Here is a 23,991-nt window from a genome sequence, read left to right as displayed (position 1 = left end):
GCCATTTACGGCAAGCTTGGGTTTCTGCTGCAGTAAGTAACAGGCCCTAGAATTAATGAACATCCACGAATGTTCCCTGTCCCAGTCGAATGTCTTGAAACAGGCCTGTATCCGTTCCTCAGGTACTCGGTGTTTACCACAAGGTTCCCAATGCCCCATTTGCAAGTCGATAGGACGCAAGCCAGGTGGAAAAAGGTCTCGAATCGCATTTTGTCGCTCTTACATAGATACAGACAGCCTCCCAGAAACTGTCCCTTCCCGAAACTCGAACAATCAAGCCCGCCATGGTCATGTATACAAGGGCGGTAACTCTAAAATGCTCTCGCTGCCAACGAAAGCATTTGACCATTTACCAGCACTTCAAACAATGCTGCCAGTGACAATTAATACAAACAAATTTGCGGTCTTGCCGCTTACCAGTTGTCGTCCAAACCCCTGCATATGTAATTTTGTAATTATCTCGAGGCCTAAACATGACATTATTACAGCTTAACAGGTGCATTACATTTCGTGACCAGTGAAGATCCGGTCTTCAGCAACCCATGCTTGCCGTTAAATGCTTTGTTTGTTTGTTTGTTTGTTGTTTAACGCCGCACTCAGCAATGTGCCAGCTATATAATGGCGGTCTGTAAAATAATCGAGTCTGGACCAGACAATCCAGTGATTGACATCATGAGCATCGATCTAAGCAATTGGGATCGATGACATGTATCAACCAAGTCAGCCAGCCTGACCACCCGATCCCGTTAGTCGCCTTTTACGACAAGCATAGTCGCCTTTTACGGCAAGTATGGGTTGCTGAAGACCTATTCTACCCCGGAATCTTCACGGGTTTGTTAAATGCGACTATGCTTGTCGCAAGAGGCGACTAACGGGATCGGGTGGTCAGACTCGCATGTCATTGTATCCCAATTGCGTGGATTGATGCTCATGATGTCAATCACTGGATTGACTGGTCCTGACTCGATTGCAGACCGCCGTCATATAGCTGGAATATTGCTGAGTGCGGCGTTAAACAACAAACAAAACAAAGCATTACATTTCGCACCTTTTCCTTTGGGCAAAAAAGGGGGGAAGCGTCACACATCAGTTCAGAAAAAATACGATAGCACTGAAGTCCAGCCTGCATCGGCTTATGAAACACTGAGCAACATGGGCTGCATATAGAATTAAAACTCTACAAAACGCATATACATAGTTAGAGTTTAAGCAGAGCTTATCTTATACATGTGTGTGTGTGTGTGTGTGTGTGTGTGTGTGTGTGTGTGTGTGTGTGTGTGTGTGTCATAGACTGCACGCACGCGCGCACACACACGCATAGGGAATAGCTGACATGCTAACATGGTAAAAATGCCATAGGTTACCGTTAACAACACGAGTCAATTAAGGTAATTAAATCATTTAAGGAAATGCAAGCATTACGTGATACTAATGACACAGGTGGGCTCTTTCATTATTGACTGAATGATTTTACTGAGATAAACGTCTGTCTCTTATTGAGTCATGGGGATTCTGGGTCAGAATATTTCCCGAGTAGCCTATGATTGCCTAAGGTCGGCTATACAGATCGATGATCGATTGAACGTGTTACTAAAGTTTGTTTGTTTGTTTGTTGTTTAACGCCGCACTCAAAAATATTCCAGCTATATGAGTCACACAATCCAGTGATTGATATCATGAGCATCAATCCATGCCATTGGATACGATGACATGCATCAACCAAGTCATCGAGCCTGACCAATCGATCACGTTTGTTGCCTCTTATGACAAGCATAGTCGCTTTTTACGGCAAACAAGGGTTGCTGAAGACGTATTCTACTCCACATCTTCACAGTATCAGCCAATCTAAGTGAGATGAAGGCTAGTTTTAAGATTTTTGTGTTTATTCAATTGCTCACCTAAGTCTTGTCAGAAGAGTATTTGATTGTCCAATCTCTGGTTGGTTTATCTATCTACACATTTGCTGTAACCACCATTGCACTGCTGTAGGATCTGCTGCACAACAGCATGCTCCTCTCATTGGGTCCGCTTCAGTATCGACCCGTGAAGATCCGGGGTAGAATAGGTCTTCAGCAACCCATACTTGCCGTAAAAGGCGACTATGCTTGTCGTAAAGGGCGACTAACGGGATCGGGTGGTCAGGCTCGCTGACTTGGTTAATACATGTCATCGATCCCAATTGCGTGGATCGATGCTCATGATGTCGATCACTGGGTTGTCTGGTCCATACTCGATTATATTACAGACCGCCGTCATATGGCTGGAATATTGCGGCGTTAAACAACAAACAAACAAACAAACAAAACATTTCAGTATCAGTGCAGATTTCATTTCTGTAAGTCCTGCATATCCGGGTTTTACCGGACTCAATATTGCATGTTATACAGATTGGGAATACACTCAAATAATTAACATTGCAAGTCCTGTGGGATTCAAAAAGAGTATGTGTTGGAATAATTAAATTGGTCTACCTGACTATTTTGGGTTCCTACCGAAAATGGACAAAGTATTCAGAGGTTTTAGACAGATGTCCTAGGCATTGTATGGCCTACCCTGTTCAGCGAAAAATGTTGTATGTCTCGAAACAGTGACGCAAGTTTTTAAAAAACCACACCAAATAATCACACACACACACACACACACACACACACACAAGCACGCACGCACGCATATACACACACGCACACGCCTCATCATCCCATCCCAAGAATTATAGGTTGCCCCTGGTGTGCATAAGACACATAAATATAATAGGCCTTGTTCACTTGAGACGTCCAACACTGAAGCTTCACCCTTGATCATTGATCGACCTGACTATTTTGGGATCCTACCGAAAATGGACAAAGTATTCAGAGGTTTCAAACAGAGGTTCTAGGCATTGTATGGCCTACCCTGTCCAGGGAAAAATTGTGTGTGTCTCGACTCTTGAAACAGTGTCGCAAATTAAAAAAGAATCACCAAATAATCACACACGCACGCACGCACGCACGCACGCACACACACAGACACACACACCCGCACACGCCTCATCATCCCATCCCAAGAATTATAGGTTGCCCCTGGTGTGCATAAGACACATAAATATAATAGGCCTTGTTCACTTGAGACGTTCAACACTGAAGCTTCACCCTTGATCATTGGTCTACCTGACTATATTGGGATCCTACCGAAAATTGACAAAGTATTCAAAGGTTTTAGACAGATGTCCTAGGCATTGTATGGCCTACCCTGTTCAGCGAAAAATTGTGTGTGTCTCGAAACAGTGATGCAAATTTACAAATCACCAAATAATCACACACACACGCACACGCACACGCGCACGCGCACACACACGCACTCACACGCACGCACGCACGCACGCACGCACGCACACACACACGCGCGCACGCACGCACGCACGCACGCACACACACACACACACACACACACACACACACACACACACACACACACACACACACACGCATACACACACACCCAATCATCCCATCCCAAGAATTATAAGCTGTCCCAACACGAACTAATATCTGAGCCTTATTCCCCACAATGCCAATTTGAGTCATGTAATTTAATACAACAAGATTTCTATCATTCGAACTGAGACAGATCCTTCTATGTAGATGGAGGCCGGCTTTGCCCCTGGCACTCTCTCAGTGAAGTTAAACATGCTCTTGCCATCGATATCCAGCTGGAAGAAAAACAAAGAGTCGTCGTTATTTTGTTTGGTTTATCATTTCACGTTTGATTCATCCATTCAATAAAGAGAATCGGACAACGATGATGACATGATAATGGTATGGTTATGAACCTCATCATAAAACACTCATTCCAGGTCATGCTGAAGTTTTTCTCCAAATCCTTATCACAAAGATAAGTCACATCACATAAAACTCATTCCAGACCGTGCTATGGTGTTTTTTGTCTAAGCCTCATCACAAAGCACACATTCCAGGCCATGCTGATTTTTTCTCTCTGTCTCATCACAAAGATAAGTCACATCACAAAGCACTCATTCAAGGCCATGCTAAAGTTTGTTCTCTAAGCCTCATCACAAAATTAAAGCACTCATTCTAGGCCATGCTGAAGTTTTCTCTGAACCGTTTGACAGAGCACACATTCCAGGCCATGCTGAAGTTTTTCTCTAAGCTGACTCACAAAACACTCATTCCAGGCCATGTTGAAATTGTGACAATGTCCAATCACAATGTAACAACGGAATAATCAGTTGGTTGTGACCAAGAAATACCTACATAATGTATGTCACAACCTAAATATAAACAAAGTCAGACAATCACCTACCCTGTATATTCCACCGTGGAATGTTATCTGGACCTCTGTTTCTTGTCCTACAGTCATGGGAAGACTCTGAACACGAACCGGTTGGCCCCATAAACCATTAATTTTAGTGTTCATGACTGTTACATTCATATAAGAATCGTAGTTAAAACGGAACTCTGATAAGGCAAGCACATCCGTGTCTTTCCATAGCCAGATATTCCACCTGTGTTGACTGAAAAATAAATTCACTTTGAAATAGGTGTATGGGCTAACAGAACACGAGAAATATACTCCTCATACATTGCAAGACACAGTTAATATTGATATCCATATGTGAAAGACATCGAAACATCTCTCGTATACATGCGATATGTGAAGCATGAATATGGTGTTATTCGGTACGAAATTAATCATTTAATTGTTGGAATCATCAAAGAGTGAGTGAGAAAGTGAGTAGGGTTTACGCCGCTTTTAGAAATATTCCAGCAATACCAGGGCGGGGGACACCAGAAATGTGCTTCCCACATTGTACCCATGTCGGGAATCGAACCCGGGCCTTCGGCGTGACCAGCGAACGCTTTAACCACGAGGCCACCTGACCACTTATCACCAAGGAGTAGCAATGACCAACTACATAACCTGGTCATCTGTTATGGGTGTGATAGGGGGTAGGGGGCGATGAGATTGGTCATAGAACTGTATCATAATTTGACCTTGACCTTTGGCAATACAGTGTCACAGCGTGACACACCTTTTTCTACAAATATTTCCTCTTTGATTTATGGTATGGTATTCTGTAATTTAGGTTTGTGGCAATCAGCCCATTTTTACCAAACCCTTACTGTATAATGTCATTAGTCAATAGACCGCCTCCATGTTTTTTTGGTAGAGCGTCCGCTCGGAGAGTGGAAGGTCCCCGGGGTTCGATCCCCGGCTGCGTCATACCAAAAGACGTTGAAAGATGGTACTTGTTGTAACCCTGTCTGGCGCTCGGCATTAAGGGGTTAAAACAAGGACTGGTCGGCTCGGAGTCAGTATACTGGGCCTGAGTGGGGTATTTATGTTAAACTGCGGCATGGTCTCTCAGTGAGCTAGCACTATAAATCGGCATCAGTCCGGACTAGTACAAGCAGCCACACAAACACACACACGTACATGCACGTCGCTATATAAGTGCCATAATCTTGGACAGAGTTGTTGACTCCCCCCATCCCACCCCAAAGAGCTATGTCGTCACCCATCAACTGTTCACAGTAAATGTATGATATTTCTCATAACTACATGTATATCCCAAGTTACAAGAAAATATCTTGAACGGTATTATTCAAAACAAGGAATGTTAACTGACTTTAGCTCTTTAGCATGAACATTACCTGTTAGCGTGGGTCGGTGTTCCAGTGACAGTCGCCCTGAACTTGTCTGATGGCCCACATGGAAGTGCATAGTGAACCCTCAGGACCTACAGAAAACATAAAAAACATTTATCATTCGAAACGGTTTAAGGCTGAAAGCAAATTCATAAAAAAAATAATAATAAAGAAACGAGGAACATTTAGCTAAAACAGAAGTCAATTAAACATTGAATTTTACGCATATATATTTTAATGATAAAAATTATTATTCGCTAGCTCCAAAGTTTACAGACTTAACATTGCCTAAACAATGAAACAATTTAGTTTTTGGTAACGCCAACGACCCATCATTAAAGGACATTCATACAGTTTGGCCAAACATTCATACATTAATACGGAAAAGCTGTCGCGTGTAAACTTAACATTAAAAAATTATTTCACTTTGCAATTCAAGTTTTCTAATTACCTCAAATCATGAAACCTTTTTAATCTACCCACACTTTAGACCAGTTTTGGGCATGTTGCCAGAAGAACGAACAATATCGTCTTAATTTACTCATAGACAATGACAGAACCAGTGAATGAAACTACTTACCGGATTGTGCCAAATAAACTGACCACACAGGCCAGCCGTCAAATTCTCCCATTGTCCAGATGATTGACAGATGCTGGTAACTTTGTCATAACAGGCCCTGAAGTCCTGCCTGCACGTATAGGTTGTTACACTCCCCAGGTAGTGACCCTCGTACGTGTTGGTGGCGTTTGTCACTTCTTGAGGCTGACCACACCCTCGGAACTCTGAAGGATAAGTCATACATTCCGAGCTAAGTCAAGGTTAACTGTGAAATACATTGACATTTGTTTGGTTGACATTACAAAAGATTATCAACTTCCTGTTTCATGATGCGGGTTCGGCATGGAATCGTTTGTTTCAATTGTGTTGTCATAGATACGAAAGGTAATTAAAAAATTCATGGTTCTGTTAAATGGATGCATGTGACCATTAATAGTTGGTTGCGAGGGGAGACCGGTAGTTCAGTTGTCTTGGATGCGCCAGAAGATCAATAGTTCTGTTGTCATGGATGCGTCAGTAGATCAATGGTTGTGTTGTCATGGATGCGCCAGAAGATCAATAGTTATGTTGTCATGGATGCGTCAGTAGATCAATAGTTGTGTTGTCATGGATGCGCCAGAAGATCAATAGTTCTGTTGTCATGGATGCGTCAGTAGATTAAAAGATGTGTTGACATAGATGCGTCAGTAGATCAATGGTTCTATTGTCATAGATGCGTAAAAAGATTAAAAGTTCTGTTTTCGTAGATGCGTAAATATATCAAAAGTTCTGTTGTCATAGGTGCGTCAGTAGATCAATGGGTGAGTGTGTGAGTGAGTTGATTAATAGCTCTGTTGTTGAGCTTGTTGATTAATAGTTTAGATGTACTGCCACCTTCACTATACAATAAAATGCGGTTATAACGAACTCAAAGGGACCACTAATTTAAGTTCGTAATAACCGTAGTTCGTAAAAAGCATATATACAGCATGTATACATCAAATGGCCGGGACTAAAAAATAAGTTCGTTTTATCGGTCAGTTCTTTAAGCGTGTTGGTTATAAACGTAGTTTACTGTACTGTGTTACTACTACTGCTACTATTACCAATACTACTGTTGCCATGACTAATACAATTACCAATAACACCCCAACAACAATCCCAATTAAAATAGTCACTATTGTTACCAACCCCGTGAAGATCCGGGTTACAATTGATCTTCAGCAATCCAGTCTTGTCGCATGAGGCGACTAAAGGGGATTGCGTAGATCGATGCTCATGATGTCAATCACGGAATTGTGTGGTCCAGATTAATATTTTTACAGACAACCGTCATATAGCTGGAATATATCTGGAATCAAAATCAGGAAACTCCTAGAAGCCATCTACATCAAAAGGATCCAGCCAGCAATGAACAGAGACCAAGGCTATTACATCCCGCCTGCTTACCATCACCTAATTGCTAAATCCCTTTGTCCATCCAATTAATACAGTGGCTTCCATCATCTCCATCAGTCTGCTTGTTTACTCTGCTAGTATACTCTGTGTTCATTAGTCATCAACTGGCTTCAAATTAGCTTAATCACCTCTCTGTGTCCATCAACTAGTCACTTGACTTAGATGTCAATAAGTGTATATATGTTACAGAAAAAAAGTATAATCATGGGTTAAATCTAATGACTGAAAGTTTCAGTGATTATGTCTAATAACTGATTCACTCGGTGGTTATGTCTAATTACTGAAATCTTCAGTAATTAGACATAATCACTGAAATGAACCAAGGGATTTTATACTTGTTTACTGAAAGCATATTCCTGCCTTGTTTTTATAATGTGTGCTAGTTTTGAAATTAGAGTAGCTATCAAAGTAAATACAACCGCCTGTAGCCAGATACCTATATCACAGAAATAAGCTTAAGCAGTTCAATCTTTTATTTCATAAAATGGTATGACAAATAGCAGTCAGATGGACACTCGGGAATGTTTGTTTGCACATGAAAGACTTGAATGAGATCTAGAATTACATTGCATCTTGGCCTTAAAACATTTGCAGCGATTGGTCTGACACCGTTTAGTTCCAACACAATTACACCTTACAAAGCCTTGACCACCACAGACTGAGTCAAGTTGAACCGCTTGACGCAAAGAGAGTGTTCGATCGGTATTTTGTTACAACACATGATTCTGTTTGTTTACAGGAGATTGGCTAAGGACAGGATTATGAAGCCTTCTCACAAGTTATTATAAAAATGCAGGAATATGCTTTCAGTAAACAAGTATAAAATCCCTTGGTTCATTTCAGTGATTATGTCTAATTACTGAAGATTTCAGTAATTAGACATAACCACCGAGTGAATCAGTTATTAGACATAATCACTGAAATTTCCAGTTATTAGACTTAATCACTGATTATACTTGTTTCCTGTAACATATATACCTATGTTGTTTAGCCCTATCCATCACTTGCTTGATAAAGGTGTTAGGATCTACACCGAAACGTCGCATTAATTGTAATAAAGAAGTTGTTCATCCATAGAACTCGTCTTACAACAACAACAACAAAGAAACCTCTTCATCTAAAATTAAGACACCACTAGGGATGGTAATTACAAAATCGAAAATATTTCTCAAACAGTCCTTAGACTATCAAAACATTTTGTGTTCGATTTGCCAAACGGGTACAGTGTGTGAAGTTCCTTCACTAGTTTCGAATAGTGGTCTGGCTAGTCTATTGCCTGAGTGCGGCGTAAAACCATACTCATTGAATCATATTTGATATAGTCATTATAACAAACAAACGTTAGAAATAACATATGTAAAGATTTTGATAATAATACTAAAGCCATTTGACACTGATTTTATGGGATGGAGTTTGTTACCTGGCACACATGTAGCAAGATCAAGTCGATTCACCTGACACCTGGAAGTCGCGGGACATTGCTTCTGAGAACAGGGACCTGCGATGGACTGGAACAAAAAAATAAAGGGGAATGTGAATTTGCATTGAAACTGTTGCACGTGCACGTGTGCGAGCGTGTCTGTGCGTGCGTGCTTATGTGCATCGCGTGTGTGCTTTTTGCTGCACTCAGTAATATTTCAACTATCATGACAGCGGCCTGTAAATAATCTATCTGGACCAGACAATCCAGTGGTTAATCTTATGAGCTACGATCTACGAGCTACGTTAATGTTACAGACTGGATCATATCAATCAGACAAAGTATCGGTAGCATAGTTATAGATTGATATAACTACATGTTATACTATTGAATTCGCCATGTGTGAAATTTAAGTTGTGTTTCCCAACGTAGTCATCATTAGTACACCAAATTCTGGCTCTTAGATGAGTCTATTTGTCAGCGGGGGTAAAACTAGTTTAATCACGGTCTAGTGCCACACCGCTTGAATTGTCCGGTTTCCGACCCCTCTCCGCAAAGTCCGGTGGTCGTCATTGTACAGTGTCATTGCTGTCTGTGTTACCGACTATTTCATTCTCTTGTGATTTAATGGCACACTCTTACTGAGTTGGGGGCGGTCGGGTAGCCTAGTGGTTAAAGTGTTCGCTCGTCACGCCGAAGACCCGGGTTCGATTCACTTACTGACTCTAAGATTTCTGACGTGCCCAAGGGACGCAACTCCACGCAGCGAATTGCGGCGCCTTAGACGACTCGGTCACCCGTGCTCCCAGATGAAAGTACCAGTACCCGGATTTGTAATATAATGGAGGAATTGCATGGTCCACGTGCAATGTTTCGCGTGTGTTGGTGAGGGAGTTGGGTATCGTTTCAAAAACTTCTTTTTTCAAAGCTGACCTTTCTTCTGATGATTGATCAAAAAAATTATATTATGATCCCCTACATTTTGGGAAGAGCATTTTGGCAGATATTATCAGGCTATTTTGTTTTAATGACAGGTTAATTGTATCCCCAAACCTCCATTAAGTTAATGGCTGGGTAATGTAAGTTGGTGCCAGTTAATTCATATTGTCCATGATTATGAGAACTTGTGTAAATTAACCCTATGTGGAGATTTTAATGCAAGGACTGGTCAGGAATTAGATTATTTCATAGATGAGATTGATTATCTACCTATCAATAAAGAAAACACATCAGATGTTTTTTGTCAAAAGACCCTACTTTAATTGTGTAAGTTACTTGGGGTTTACATCATTAACGGAAGGACAAACTCAGATAGTCAAGGTAATCTTACTTTCATTTCATTTATTATATTGTTTCATCGAGTTTATTTGAATCTATTACAGATATGTCAGTGGTTGACCGAACCGACTCAGATCACTTGCCTACTGTCTGTCACTTCAAATATCTTACTATTTGTTCTTTTCAACAAAATAATAATGTCAACACTCCTTACACTACAACAATATTCTGGACTATTAATGTCCTAAAGAATAAATTGGTCCAAGTCTTGAAAGACCTTCGTGCTTCAGGCATCTAAGACAATGATCCTGTATATAAATTACTTAAGAAAAAAACAAATTTATCTCATTTTCCACAGCAAATTCTATATTGGTGGTACAAGTGTACCCATTTTGTTATAAGGCTCTGAATTATGGGGCATTAAATATTTTGAATACATTCATGTGTTCATACTTTGTATTTTATGCGATGTTTCTGCATTGGTAAATATGCTTCAAATAAGGCAGTACTTTGTGAAACAGGTCGCTGTATTATATATGTTCATAGCCAGAATATTGGATAAAATTATTGAAAATGGAAGCTCACAGGTATCCATTTTAATGTTACAAATTCTGAAGCAATTAAATGATGAAGGGAAAACGAATTGTGTGTCTGCTGTAAGAAGCATGTTATTTAGTTCTGGAATTTCCATTGTATGGATCTTACAAGACACCGGTAATAAAAAAACTATTTTAAAAACATTTAAACAAAGAATATTAGATATATTTCAGCAAAAAGGCACCAACTGGTCTCCTCTTCACATTGTCTCAATCATTATGCTAGTATCAAGTCATTGTTAGAATCAGAAACAAACATTAACTGTGTTACAAGATAAATCTCTATTGAGAACTCTCCATAACTACAATGTCAATAAATGTCGTAGAACCAATTATATTGATTCTGTTAATTGTGTATGTACTAACTGTAACAACCAGGAGATTGAAGAGTTTCATGTTCTTTTTATTTGTGATCAAAGTTTCTTTCGACATTACACACAAAGACAGTCAACTAGTGATCAATTTGGTGAATTCAAAAATGGAGATTTTATCAAATCTAAGCAATGTATTTAAAACATGCATTTAGACGAAGGTGAATATATGTTATGTTATGTTCAGAACTACGTTGATGTTCATGTACTTGTTAAAACTGAAGTGTACTATGGGCTACATGGCCTTACTAACTGAATCCGGGGTTAAACAAATAACATAGTGGTGGGGACCTATTCTCATCCGTGTACCCCCGGGACCGTCCTTATCACAAGATTAAGAGTTTCAACTCGCTGCAAGCACGTTGACATGAATTGGAATGCACCTAGTCATCTCTGACACTACATCTAGAATGTCTTTCGCATAATTTAGCAATGTTTGAAATTAAATAGTTAAAACGAGCGTTACATTCCTGAGCAGAAAATCAAATACTTCCCGGCCGAGAGAAAACCCCTCTTTAACTAAAGCAATAGCAGTTGAATAAAACGATCAAACGTAAAATGACTTTTCAACCAAAGATAGTACAGTAAACTACGGTTATAACGAACTCAAAGGGACCACTAATTTTAGTTCGCAATAACCGTAGTTCAATGTAAGCATATATACAGCATATATACAGCATATATACAGCATATATACATCAAATGACCGGGACTAAAAATAAGTTCGCTATATCCGTCAGTTCGTTATAAGCGTGTTCGTTATAAACGTAGTCTACTGTACATGCAAAACTGTTTAAGAAAATCTAGCGTGTATCAAACTGGTACAAACCTTGGGCCAGTGGAGGATGTCACTGATCAGGAATCCCGCTCTGTCAACAATATTTCCATTAGCACTGCTGTTACTGTTGAGATGACAGGTGCGCGTTTTCTTTTCAAATCCAAATGACAGACATGCAGAGGACATGAGACATGCAGATGCACAGGCGTACGGAGACGGACTCCTGAACTTTCTAAATATCTGGTGTTCCATGTACTTGTCATGCTGCACAGCAGTAGCCATGTCAAAACAGTTGTCACAATATACTAACTTTACGATCTCCAAAATGAAGAGAACAAGTTCCCCATGGTTAGAAGGCATCTTCCACACAGGATAATATCAACGTGCTTCAGCTCCCTTGCAGCCCGCAAGTACTTCTAATGCCCATCAGTCGCTGCCTTTACCGACAACATCGATCTTCACACAAGACGAAACGCCCGATAGAACGTACATAAAACATAAACTCAGTAAGGGGTCGATTAGCTTAAGGTATTGTGATGTTCGTCAACGTCCATAAACATTTGACTTAATTGTATCAAGAATACAGTTTTATCTGCCTTTCTGGTTGTTTTCATAAAAATACCGAAAGTATGTACTTTGCCGACCAATTTCCTTTCCATAGCATTAAGATAAGATGAAATGCAGCCATTTAAATTCGTTTTACTAGTTTCTGTTTGTTTGTTTGTTTAACGCCGCACTCAGAAATATTCCCGCTATATTACGGCGGTGTGTAAATAATCGAGTCTGGACCAGACAATCCAGTGATTGATATCATGAGCATCGATCCACGCAATTGGGATACGAGGACATGCATCAACCAAGTCAGCTATCCTGACCACACGATCCCGTTAGTCGCCTCTTACGACAAGCATAGTCGCCTTTAACGGCAAGCATGGGTTGCTGAAGATCTATTCTAGTCCGGATCTTCACGGGTCGTTTAACCAGTAGGCTAACGCTGTTGTACAGTTTTTAGCAGCACCTTATTAAGATGAAAAGAAAGATTTCCTGACCCTTCTAAATCTAAATATTGTTATTTATAATGATATAATGATTTTATTAGCACTGAGTGAAAATTAAGCCACCTTACTGGGAACGAACTGTGAGTGTACGTAAACACAGGGATTGTCGACTTCCAGGAATGTTTCAAACCTGCGCTGCACTGATATTTGGCGTTAGGTGGCTTTGGGGGGATTAAGATAAGTATGGATACATTCGATGTGTACTACGATACTTAAAAAATACATTCCGTACTGGAGGTTCAGAATTTCACGCTGTTCTTGTCGGACAAGCGGGAACTCGAGAGTAAGACCGACCGGTATTATTCCAAAACCCTTCATCCTCATGTACCCATGTCAGTCCTAAGAGCTGCATTAAATGAACAATCAACCTAAACTTTTGTTAGTCTTAATTTAATTATTAATATTTTTTTTAATCTCATCTTAGTCCTGAGGTTCAAGCCTCCTTTAGTTCAATTCTAATTGATCCAGACTGCACAATATCGGGGGAAATCATCATTACATCTCTAGGGTTTTTTGTACCGTTAACGAAGACGAAAATATTGCATTAGTGTGTCACATCATGTATGACAAACAAAACACAATAAATTACTAAAAAAACAACATCTGGCCGATTCAAATGACGTGGATTGCTAATTGTAACAACCTGTAAATACCTCCCATGGTCGATGAGACGCCAATTATGCATTTCAGATCGAAGTGCGGCGAGGGGGTTAGAAAAGTAGAACTTGACATTTAATTAATGTAAAAGCTTTTCAACTACTATGTATATAAAATAAGATCTATGGAAGCTACATCTTTCAAAAAAAAGAAAAAAAGAGTAAGATTGAAAATGAACTTAATCTTCAACAGTATCACAATTACAGAATTTACAAAATCGTTGAAGTGGAAATTTTAATGACATTTTAGTTTATGTATTTTTAACAATCCTATTTCGTAAAAATGATTTCTTAGTTATGCTTTTTTAACCTACATTTGTAGGTTTATGGATAGGTAGGCTGTCAGATGAAGACAGTGCCTTCTCACGTGAGCAAATTCCGACCCTCTTTGAGGCTTTTGTTAGACATCGGGGAATTCGTAATTCGAATTGACAACGCAATTACGCAGCATACGGACGTTCATTTGGGAAATGAAGGACTATTGGCTTGGTGGTGTTCATACAGGCGTGGTCACCCGCTACTATCAATATTGGATGATTGACTGTGTATTTCTTTCGGTTCATTGAGGTATGAATTGAAAAACCGATGTGCAAACTGTATGAATCCGCGTAGCGGATTCTTACAAAAATTTGCACATCGGTTTTTCGATTCATACCTCAATGAACCGAAAAAAGTACGCAGTCAATGCTTATAATTAAATTCGACAACGTAAAACATGTTTCATCTGCGAAAGTTTTACCAAAAACAGTTAAATATATCAAAGCAGACAAAAATGACGAGATTGATAAACATTCCAGGAGTAGGAATACATACTGTGTCGTGACATGAATCAGGTGATCGTTTAATTTATGCACATGACTTGACACGCCTACACAGTCAGTAGCCAATCATTGGACCTGTCAATTAAGGCAAGAGGCGAAAAGAACTGCAACAGTCACTCTGTAACGAACCGGAAGAAATGTGAAGAAATGAATGCAATAACACGTGACCAATTCAGCTAATCAGAATGCAGGAATTTCAATGAACACAACGAAAATTTAATTATTAACCCGTGAAGCGCCGTGTTAGAATTGGTCGTCAGCAACCCATGCATATCGTAAAAGGCGACTAACGGGATCGGGTGGTCAGGCTCGCTGACTTAGTTGATGTATGTCACCGTATCCCAATTGTGTAGATCGATGCTCATGATGTTAATCACTGGATTGTCTGGTGCAGGTTGGATTATTTACAGATGCCGTCATATAGCTAGAATACTGGTGAGTGTGGCGTTAAACGACAAACAAACAAATGGAGATTTCCAATCATGATTTATCACCATGCATTTGGTGTAGTCTACCGTGAGGACGAGCGCAGAATTCTCTGGAATGCTGAGAACACCGCAATCTATGTGTACAAAGCTTTGAAATTCCTTTTGCCTCCAACATTTGAGTGAATTACCCTATCGCATCCGCATTGCGCATTCATGCAAGGGGCTCTTGACGTTCAATGTGTATTGTGTAGTGCAGTGGAATATCTGCTTTGGACTTCATTGAGTCATTGTTTTGATATCCAGGCGAAAAGAACGTTTTACTTGTTGTGGGGTCAAAAGTTAGTCTGATTTAGACAGAGGTCCGTATTAGGAATTTTCTAAGAGATGATAACACATGTAAATAGAAACAAAGTTCAAAGAAGTATTATTATGAATCATAGTACATTCGGCACAATTGATATCGCCTTGTATTACAAATGCTGATTAGTTAAAGTCCTGTCTCGACAGATTCCAGTGTGAGCGGTAATATTTGTAAATGTAATATTTGTGAAGAAAATATGTCCATATTAGCAATAAGGTAGCTCAGTGTCTCAATCAAGTTTTGGCACGTCACGCCGAAACTGCCGAGCTCGATTCCTTTCATCAGGGTAATGTTTCGAATGAAGCCCATTCCTGCAGCCACCCGACGCCATGATATAGCCGTTGAAGCGTATACCACCATACACGTGTATTAAGTGCACTTATAAACTGATTTGAAAAACTATTTTCACCTTCCTTAATTATTTAGGCATAAAATAACGTAAAAGGAATCATTCTGTACTCCGTTTGGATAACTATATAGCTTCCCTTTAAGTGAGTGAGTGACTTGGGTTTATCGCCGCTTTTAACAGTATTCCAGTTATATCGCGGCGTGTCAGTTTAAAGTGGGAGGAAAGCCCGAAGTGATGCAGGTCTCAGACGTTTACCACTTCGGTGAAACCCACGAGCATGGGTATGGTGCTGACAAACCTAAAAACATAATCGGGGCGAACCGGGATTCGAACCCACAATCAGAGGTTTCTGGCGTGCCCAAGGGACGCAACTCTGCACAGCGAATCGCGGCGCCTTAGACGACTGGGCCTGAAAACTAAGGGGCACATCTGTGAGCCTGGCATTTTTCGCATAGAAATAGTTTCAAATACGGGTTTGAAATACTATTTTCTCCTTCCTCAACTATTTAGGTACAACGAAACGTAAACGGAATCGTTCTGTATCCCGTCTGGATAACTATATAGCATCCCTTAATTACCGGGGGCTGTCTATGCAAACGTCCCTATTGAAATAGCATGAAAACGTAGTGGCACATCTGGGAGCCTCGCATTTTTCGTAAAAAAATACTTTAAAATACGGATTTGAAATACTATTTTCTCATTCCTTAACTGTTTATGTATAACATAACGTAAAAGGTATCGCTCAATACCCCCTTTGAAGAACTATACAGCTTCCCTCTAACACAGGGTTTATTTAAGCAAACGTGCCTATTGAAATAGCCTGAAAACTTAGTGGCACATCTGGGAGCCTCGCATTTTTTGCATGGAAATAGTTTAAATACGGGTTTTAAATACTATGTTCTCCTTCCTTAACTGCTTATGTATAAATAACGAAAAAGGAGTCGCTCTATACCCCCGTTGGAACCATGTATGGCTTCCATTTAACACGGGGGGCTGTCTAAGCAAACGTTCTTGTGGAAATAGCCTGAAAACTAAATGGCACATCTGGAAGCCTCGCATTTTTCGCATCAAAATACTTTAAAATATGGTTTTGAAATTCTATGTTCACCTTCCTTAACTATTTAGGTATAACATAACGTAACAGGAGTCGCTCAAGTCGCCCCCTTTGGAGAACTATACAGCTTCCCTTTAACACGGGGGGTTATCTATACAAATGTCTATATGGAAATAACCTGAACACTTAGTGGCACATCTGGGAGCCTCGCATTTTCCGCATGGGAATAGTTTAAATACGGGTTTGAAATATTATTTTCTCCTACCTTAACTATTTGGGTATAAAATTACGCAAAAGGAATCGTTCAATATCCCCTTTGGAGAACTATACAGCTTCCCTCTAACACGGGAGGTTATCTATACAATAGGGACGTTTGTATAGACAACCCCCTGTGGCAAAGGGAAGCTATATAGTTTCCGAGGCAGGATATAGAGCGGCTCTTTTTATTTCATTTTATGCCTAAACGGTTAAGTAAAGAGACGATAATATAATATAATATAATATAATATAATATAATATAATATAATATAATATAATATAATATAATATAATATAATATAATATAATATAATATAATATAATATAATATAATATAATATAATATAATATAATATTTCCAACCCGTATTTTAAGTTTTCAGGCTATTTCCATAGGGACGTTTGCATAGACAACCCACACGTGTTAAAGGGAACCTATATAGTTTACAAAACGGGGTATAGAGCGATTGTTTTAAAGTTATTTTATGCCTAAATGGTTCAGGAATGAGAAAATAATATTTCAAACCCGAAAAATGCTAGGCTCCCAGATGTGCCACTAAGTTTTCAGGCTATTTCCATTCGGACGTTTGCATAGACAACCCCTCGTGTTAAAAGGAAGCTATATAGTTTCCAAAACGGGGTATAGAGCGACTTTTTTAAAGTTATTTTATGCCTAAATGGTTCAGGAAAGAGATAATAATATTTCAAACCCGTATTTGAAACTATTTCCATGCGAAACATGCGAGGCTCCCAGATGTGCCACTAAGTTTTCAGGCTATTTCCATTCGGACGGTTGCATAGACAACCCCCCGAGTTAAAAGGAAGCTATCAAGTTTCCGAGACATGATATAGAGCGATCCTTTTTACTTTATTTTATGTCTAAACGGTTCATGAAAGAGATAATAATATTTCAAACCTGTATTTTAAACTATTTCCATGCGAAAAGTGCGAGGCTCCCAGATGTGCCACTAAGTTTTCAGGCTATTGAAACCCGTATTTTCAACTATTTCCATGCGATAAATGCGAGGCTCCCAGATGTGCCACGAAGTCTTCTGGCTATTTCCATAGGGACGTTTGTATAGAGAAAACCCCGTGTTAAAGGGAAGACATATAGTTTCCGAGACAGGTTATAGAGCGAAATGAATAACAACATGCATAAGATGTTACAGGTTACAATTTTACAGGTTTGGAGTTATGCAGAAGAAGCATAAGAAAAGATAAGATAATATTTATTGCAGAAACGTTCCATTACGGGACAGATGCAATTTTAAAAGACAAGACATTATGATTCATATATACATATATACAGACATCCATAATTTACATTCCTGTAGACACATACAAAAACATAATAATCAATATTACATATTTGATGATATTTTTTATACATAAAATGTCAACGGTTGATTATGAAGGGGTATTTATTGTTTGAAATTATAGATATGGAAACAAATGCAGTTGATATTGACTGCTTCATTATTTGACAGGATGTAGTGAAATAATTTATCTTCATGACTGCGGACATTTACATTTACATTTTGTCTGGATAATTTTTCAAAGAGTATATTTCTTTCTTGAGTGTGTTTATGATGTGACTGTAATTTTCTTTTAATAAGGATGACCCAGAATAAAAACGCATAATTGAATTCAATAGAAAAACACTGGAACATGCATGCTGAAACAGAACAGTGAACTAAAATGTACCTAAATATAGGTGGCTAGAGGGGTTGGTGGTGGGGAAATTAAAGGAAACATAATTCAGGAGCTCTTAACTGTTAATTTAACTTTAAACCCCCACAGTACAGACTTTCTTGGTCAAACTCCTCTCACGGTATTTACTTTCGAAACAAGAATATTATATGAACAGGGTGTTATATACTACCTAGTATGCACTAGACAAATAATGTAACATGTGAATAAGTATAATTTATGTGAATAAGTACTATAATAAGACACAAAAATGCTTTGGGAAAAGCCTGTGTAAGTCTATGTCTCCTGACCCCCGGTTCTATCAGATAAAGGGCAGTCTCGCCACAACACAGCTGTTGCTGAAAGGGGAAATAAACAATAACACAGAGATGTGGGTCAGCTCACTGGCACTTTTTACTGTCGCAAAACGTCAAGGCCAGAGAATAACCAGTCTCGATTATCCGCCCAAAAGGCAAAATAGTGGTTGACAGTACATGAATGGATCGCGGATCAGGGAAGCAACCGCCACTTACACAAATTGCATAAAAAAGGAAATGTTTGTTTGTCTGACGCCGAACAGTGGTACTCTTGCCATGCTACGGCGGCCTGGAAACAATCGAAACTTGACCAGATAATCAAGACTTGAAATGATTAAGTCATGGCGAAGCGCACCAGTAGTTGGTAACTCAGCGATATCACACTGAAACCAACTGGGTGCTGGCACCGTATGTAGAGTGGTACGTCTTCTGCACGGAATGTTTCCCAGCAACCAATGCTGGTGGGAAAAGGCTACAATTGGATCGGGCTGTCTGGTTGATTTGGTGACTTGGCTGATTAAATGTCATCATGCTCGGAAGACGTGCATCGTTTGTTACAAAACAAACCCCTGGATCTGCCCAGATTTGATTGGTTACATGCCAGCATCATATAGCCGGCATATTCCTGAATTTGGCTTTAAGCAAGTGTCACAGCGACTGATTTACGACAACTATTGTATGCATGAACATTTAATTCCAAAGGCCAATAATCCTGTTGCCGTTACATGTATATATTTCCATACTTAATTTCAATTATGTATAAGACGTTAATCACCCGTTGTTATCCTCACCAACATTTCATTGTATATTGACTATTAGCAAACCTGGGGTACTGTATCACTCACCGTTAATTACTATTATTTATAGTATGACATTTATAGCCTTAATTTTCATCCCCTGGCCTGTGTCGGTTCATCAGGCCCATAAGTCCCATGTCCAGAACAATGTCATTGTCTCTTCATCTGTCCATTGTTGTCTATTACCAGATATGTGTTACAATTACAATCTTAGTCAGCTTGGTATTCCGAGTGCTGGTGTAGGGACGACCTCGAGCAGGATGCGCCGCTCGTAGGAAACGTCCTAAAGTTGAGCTGCTCACCTCATGTATGCCTGAGCTGGAAGGTCCGCTCATCTCTGTTGAGCCTCCACGTTAACACAAGCAAAGAAAATAGTGATGTCAAAACAGTACTAATACAAATTGTTTGTATGCGACTAACTTAAAGCTTTTTAGGTTTTAAATTGGATGTTTTATGGCTGCGTTAAGGATATTCATTGGATTCATTTTATATTCTTACTTTTATAATGTAAAGGCCACCTTTGAAACACCTGGATCGATGCCAGTTCGTCACACACAAGTAAGTGTTCTTATGAATTATTCAGGGATTCAAGCTTGTACTGGTAAACCAAACCTCCTGCAGAGATCTTTCTACAAAGGGGGCATTGCATGATTGCATCATGTGAGATGATTACAACAGAGGCGGATACAGGACTCTTCAAAGGTGCGGCAAGGGTGGGTCCCACTCGGATATATACTGAACAACAAAAGTGACATTGAATAAGATTTAATGCAAAGTTATGTTTTTTATCAAATCTGAAACAATTTCGGTTTGGAACAGACTCCTGTAAGTGCTCAAATGGTTAAATTTGCCCAACTGACTTTAATGCGTGATTTCATATAAAAAAAAACATGAACATGCCAAAATGTCAATTTACAAATCAATAGCGTGTGTGTCCACCTCCGGTTGCGATGCAAGCAACACATCTTCGTCTCATGGAATGGACCAGGCATTCGTAATGTTGAATAATTGCGTAATTTTGTTGTTTTTCTGAGTGGTTGTTGTCAGCACGATGCTAAACAATGCATATGGAATCCCGTTAACGCACGTTTTTATACCCATTCTTGGGTAGTGAAATGCATGGGGCTTGCAAAAAAGTCACCTTTTGCATGGAATGCATGCTATACTGAAGCAGTAGCTTTTTTGTGACTTGATTCCATACATGTACTGCAATATTGAAAAACAAACTTTACTTGTTTGAAAAATACACTAAAATATTGGTGTCACAGGAACTTTTGTTGTTGAGTATATTTACTTATGGTACTTATGGTACGTGCGTGTGTATGTGTGCGTCTGTACTTGTGCGTGTGTTTATGTTTAGAAGTTTATATATGTGAGTAGTGCCAGATTTTTGTGCATATAGATGGCGTCCATATATGATATGATTCGTACATCGTACACGATTTTCAAAAGTCCGTGTGGTGGTGATGTCCATACCTACCTGTCCACCACTGTAAGAAGAAGACCATAGCGAAGTCCTCTGGTACAGTAGGTGGTGGGTCATGTGTATTGTCATATCCTGATTGTGTACTCTGATCGATAAAGTTGAAGCAATTGTTCCCCTTGAGCAGCAAGTCACACACCATTTACACAGACACCTGGGCCCTGAGTTAGTTAATATTTTATTTTGTATCGACATATGTCAGTCATGTTGGGTCGGTTCGTGGAAATGAAAGTACAAATTATACATGGATCTGCTGGCAGACCGTCGATGGCCCACGTATACCATGTTCATCTGCAAGGAAGCGGGTGGTGGAAAGAACATGAAATAGATATAAAAATATAATCAATCTATATCTCCTAGGAGGTATTGTATTTCATTTGCCAGTCATAGAGTGATCTTATTTTCTGATTGGTTGATCATCTGAAGCCATTAGATAATTTCTTTACCATTCTACTTTAAAATAAATGGCTGTGAACATCCAATAACTGTATTAAGGTCATAATACACGAGTCTAGGACCCGCTCCACAAAGTGATCTTAGCGCTACGACTGTCGTTAAAGAATGGGAGTTACGATCGACTTAGCGCTAAGATTGCTTTGTGGAACGGGGCCCTGGTCAGGCTTCTGTTATGTGTGACCACGTGGGGATTCTGTGTTAGAATTGAACCCCTAGAACCTGTGTATGTCATATGAGGCGACCTATGTGGATCGATGTTCATAATATCAATCACTGGATATCCTGGTCAAGGTTCGGTTATGTACGGGCCGGAATGTTGCTGAGTGTGGAGTTAAATACAAATAAATAAACAGCACATGTGTGGTTGATGTGAGGTTACAGCTTATCAATACAATACAATAAAACAAGAACACTGGTTTGACATGTCCCGTAATGGGATGTCCTTAGATCTTTGTTTAGCGGCAGCGAGAACTTAGATCTGATTTTAATGAGATTGACCGAGATTCGAACCCAAAATCATAGGTTTCTGGCGTGCCCAAGGGACGCAACTGTGCACAGCGAATCGCGGCGCCCTAGACGACTGGGCCACCCGTCCCCCCATGTATTGCTGAACCACAATCAAACAGTGATAATACCAGGCGCTCGCGACAATGTCACCCGTCACAAACACAATCAAAGATAGGTACAGTGTTCACTTCAACAAACATTGGAATGTATATTACATGTCAAAATAGGGCATTTGCATCGGACATCATTTTGGTCACTGATGAGTCAAATTAAGAAATATTCTCCGCATGTCTATCATCAAACGTTTTGAAAGCTTTTTGAAGGCTTTGAAAGCTCAAACAAACCCTGATGAAACACCTGTTGAGCAAGAAAAACATGACGCTCTTTGAAATCATCGAAAAAAGAGCATGCAAGAGATTGCTTAAGGTTATAGAAATGGTTTTGTCACTGTTGTATATGCAACCGAAATAACTGGCTTCATTGGGTCTGCAAACAATTTATTTGGGATGACAACTACTGGGCTTTCGATGGTGCAAAATAAACTGATAAGGAGAACACGATTGTTTGTTTGTTTGTTGTTTAACTCCGCACTCAGCAATATTCCAGCTATATGATGGCGGTCTGTAAGTAACCGTGTCTGGACCAGGCAATCCAGTGATTGACATCATGAGCATCGAACCACGCAACTGGGATTACTGACATGCTTTAACCAAGTCAGCGAGCCTGACCACCCTATCCCGTTAGTCGCCTCTTACGACAAGCATAGTCGCCTTTTACGACAAGCGTTGGTTGCTGAAGACCTATTCTATCCCGGATCTTCACGGACCAGGAGAACACAATATTACATTTGACAAAGACATGTACGGTTGAGGACACATGGACAACTGTTTGAGCAGAAGGGACTTTCTCACCCATATTGTATGATTCACATGTATGAATACACAATGCCTTTTTGAAAGCGGTCAAATGTAACAAATGTAATATTTGCGATAACACTTTCCAACCAAAGTACAAATCCTAGTACTTTTTGGGTTGAGTCCCATCCAGGATTCGAACCCACATTCTTAGAGTGAGGCACCCAATCGTTGATGGGACTCAACCCAAAAAGTATTATAATTTGTACTTTACTAGATCTGTAAACGGGCTATCGTGCTACCCGGATCCCAAATATTATGCAATTCGTGTGAGTGGCGGGTGCTACCGATGGAGAAGGACAGGCTTACCCTCTTCGAGGACGCCTGGTGTCATTACTGACTCTCGGTTATCCATTCATGTGATTTTCATCGATTTCTTACCTTTTGCACACGATATTATTCTGGGTATAAAATTCCACCTGGGACAGCACCGCCATTTTCTCAGAAGCAGCAAAATATTTCACAAGATGTATGAGCCAAATCAGATAGTGTGTTCATTCCAGTGATGTTGGTGATCTTAAATGGGAGTCCTACTAATTTACTTAGATTAATGTTTCATCTATTCACATATATCAAACACCAACTACTTTTAAGGATCAGGATTAAAACTCAATCTTAGAACGTGTACTTTTTGTAAGACAGAGGTCACATAACCCATAAACGATGATGGTGGGTCCTGATCAAGTCAAAATATGATCAATTATGTTAGAAAATCTGTCCGATGATGAAACAGGCGTTTTGTCAACAAGTTAGAGTAATG

General features: G+C 39.7%; 1 protein-coding gene across 1 annotated transcript; it reads right to left on the bottom strand.

Moving 5' to 3' along the window:
- Positions 1-3,394: 3,394 nt before the first annotated feature.
- Positions 3,395-12,557, bottom strand: LOC124137636. The gene is made up of 6 exons (XM_046504032.2): positions 12,136-12,557; positions 9,062-9,149; positions 6,226-6,428; positions 5,652-5,737; positions 4,300-4,510; positions 3,395-3,688 (listed from the first exon to the last, which is right to left on the bottom strand). Exons 1-6 carry the CDS (start codon positions 12,442-12,444, stop codon positions 3,569-3,571), a joined length of 1,017 nt encoding a protein of 338 aa, XP_046359988.2. The 5' UTR covers positions 12,445-12,557; the 3' UTR covers positions 3,395-3,568.
- Positions 12,558-23,991: the final 11,434 nt, after the last annotated feature.

Source organism: Haliotis rufescens, unplaced genomic scaffold, assembly GCF_023055435.1.
Source record: "Haliotis rufescens isolate VD_foot unplaced genomic scaffold, xgHalRufe1.0.p SCAF_19, whole genome shotgun sequence".
Classification (NCBI taxonomy): Eukaryota; Metazoa; Mollusca; class Gastropoda; order Lepetellida; family Haliotidae; genus Haliotis; species Haliotis rufescens.
Note: the sequence above shows the minus strand (reverse complement) of the source record. Positions and strands in the feature narration are given on the sequence as shown.

Excerpts from the sequence above, each read along its gene's own strand:
- LOC124137636 (XM_046504032.2), bottom strand. The coding sequence starts at position 12,444 with ATGCCTTCTAACCATGGGGAACTTGTTCTCTTCATTTTGGAGATCGTA. Across the intron at positions 5,738-6,225 it reads AGTTTATTTGGCACAATCCG|GTCCTGAGGGTTCACTATGC; the intron begins GTAAGTAGTTTC and ends TGTTTTCTGTAG. Across the intron at positions 3,689-4,299 it reads TCCACGGTGGAATATACAGG|CTGGATATCGATGGCAAGAG; the intron begins GTAGGTGATTGT and ends TTTTTCTTCCAG.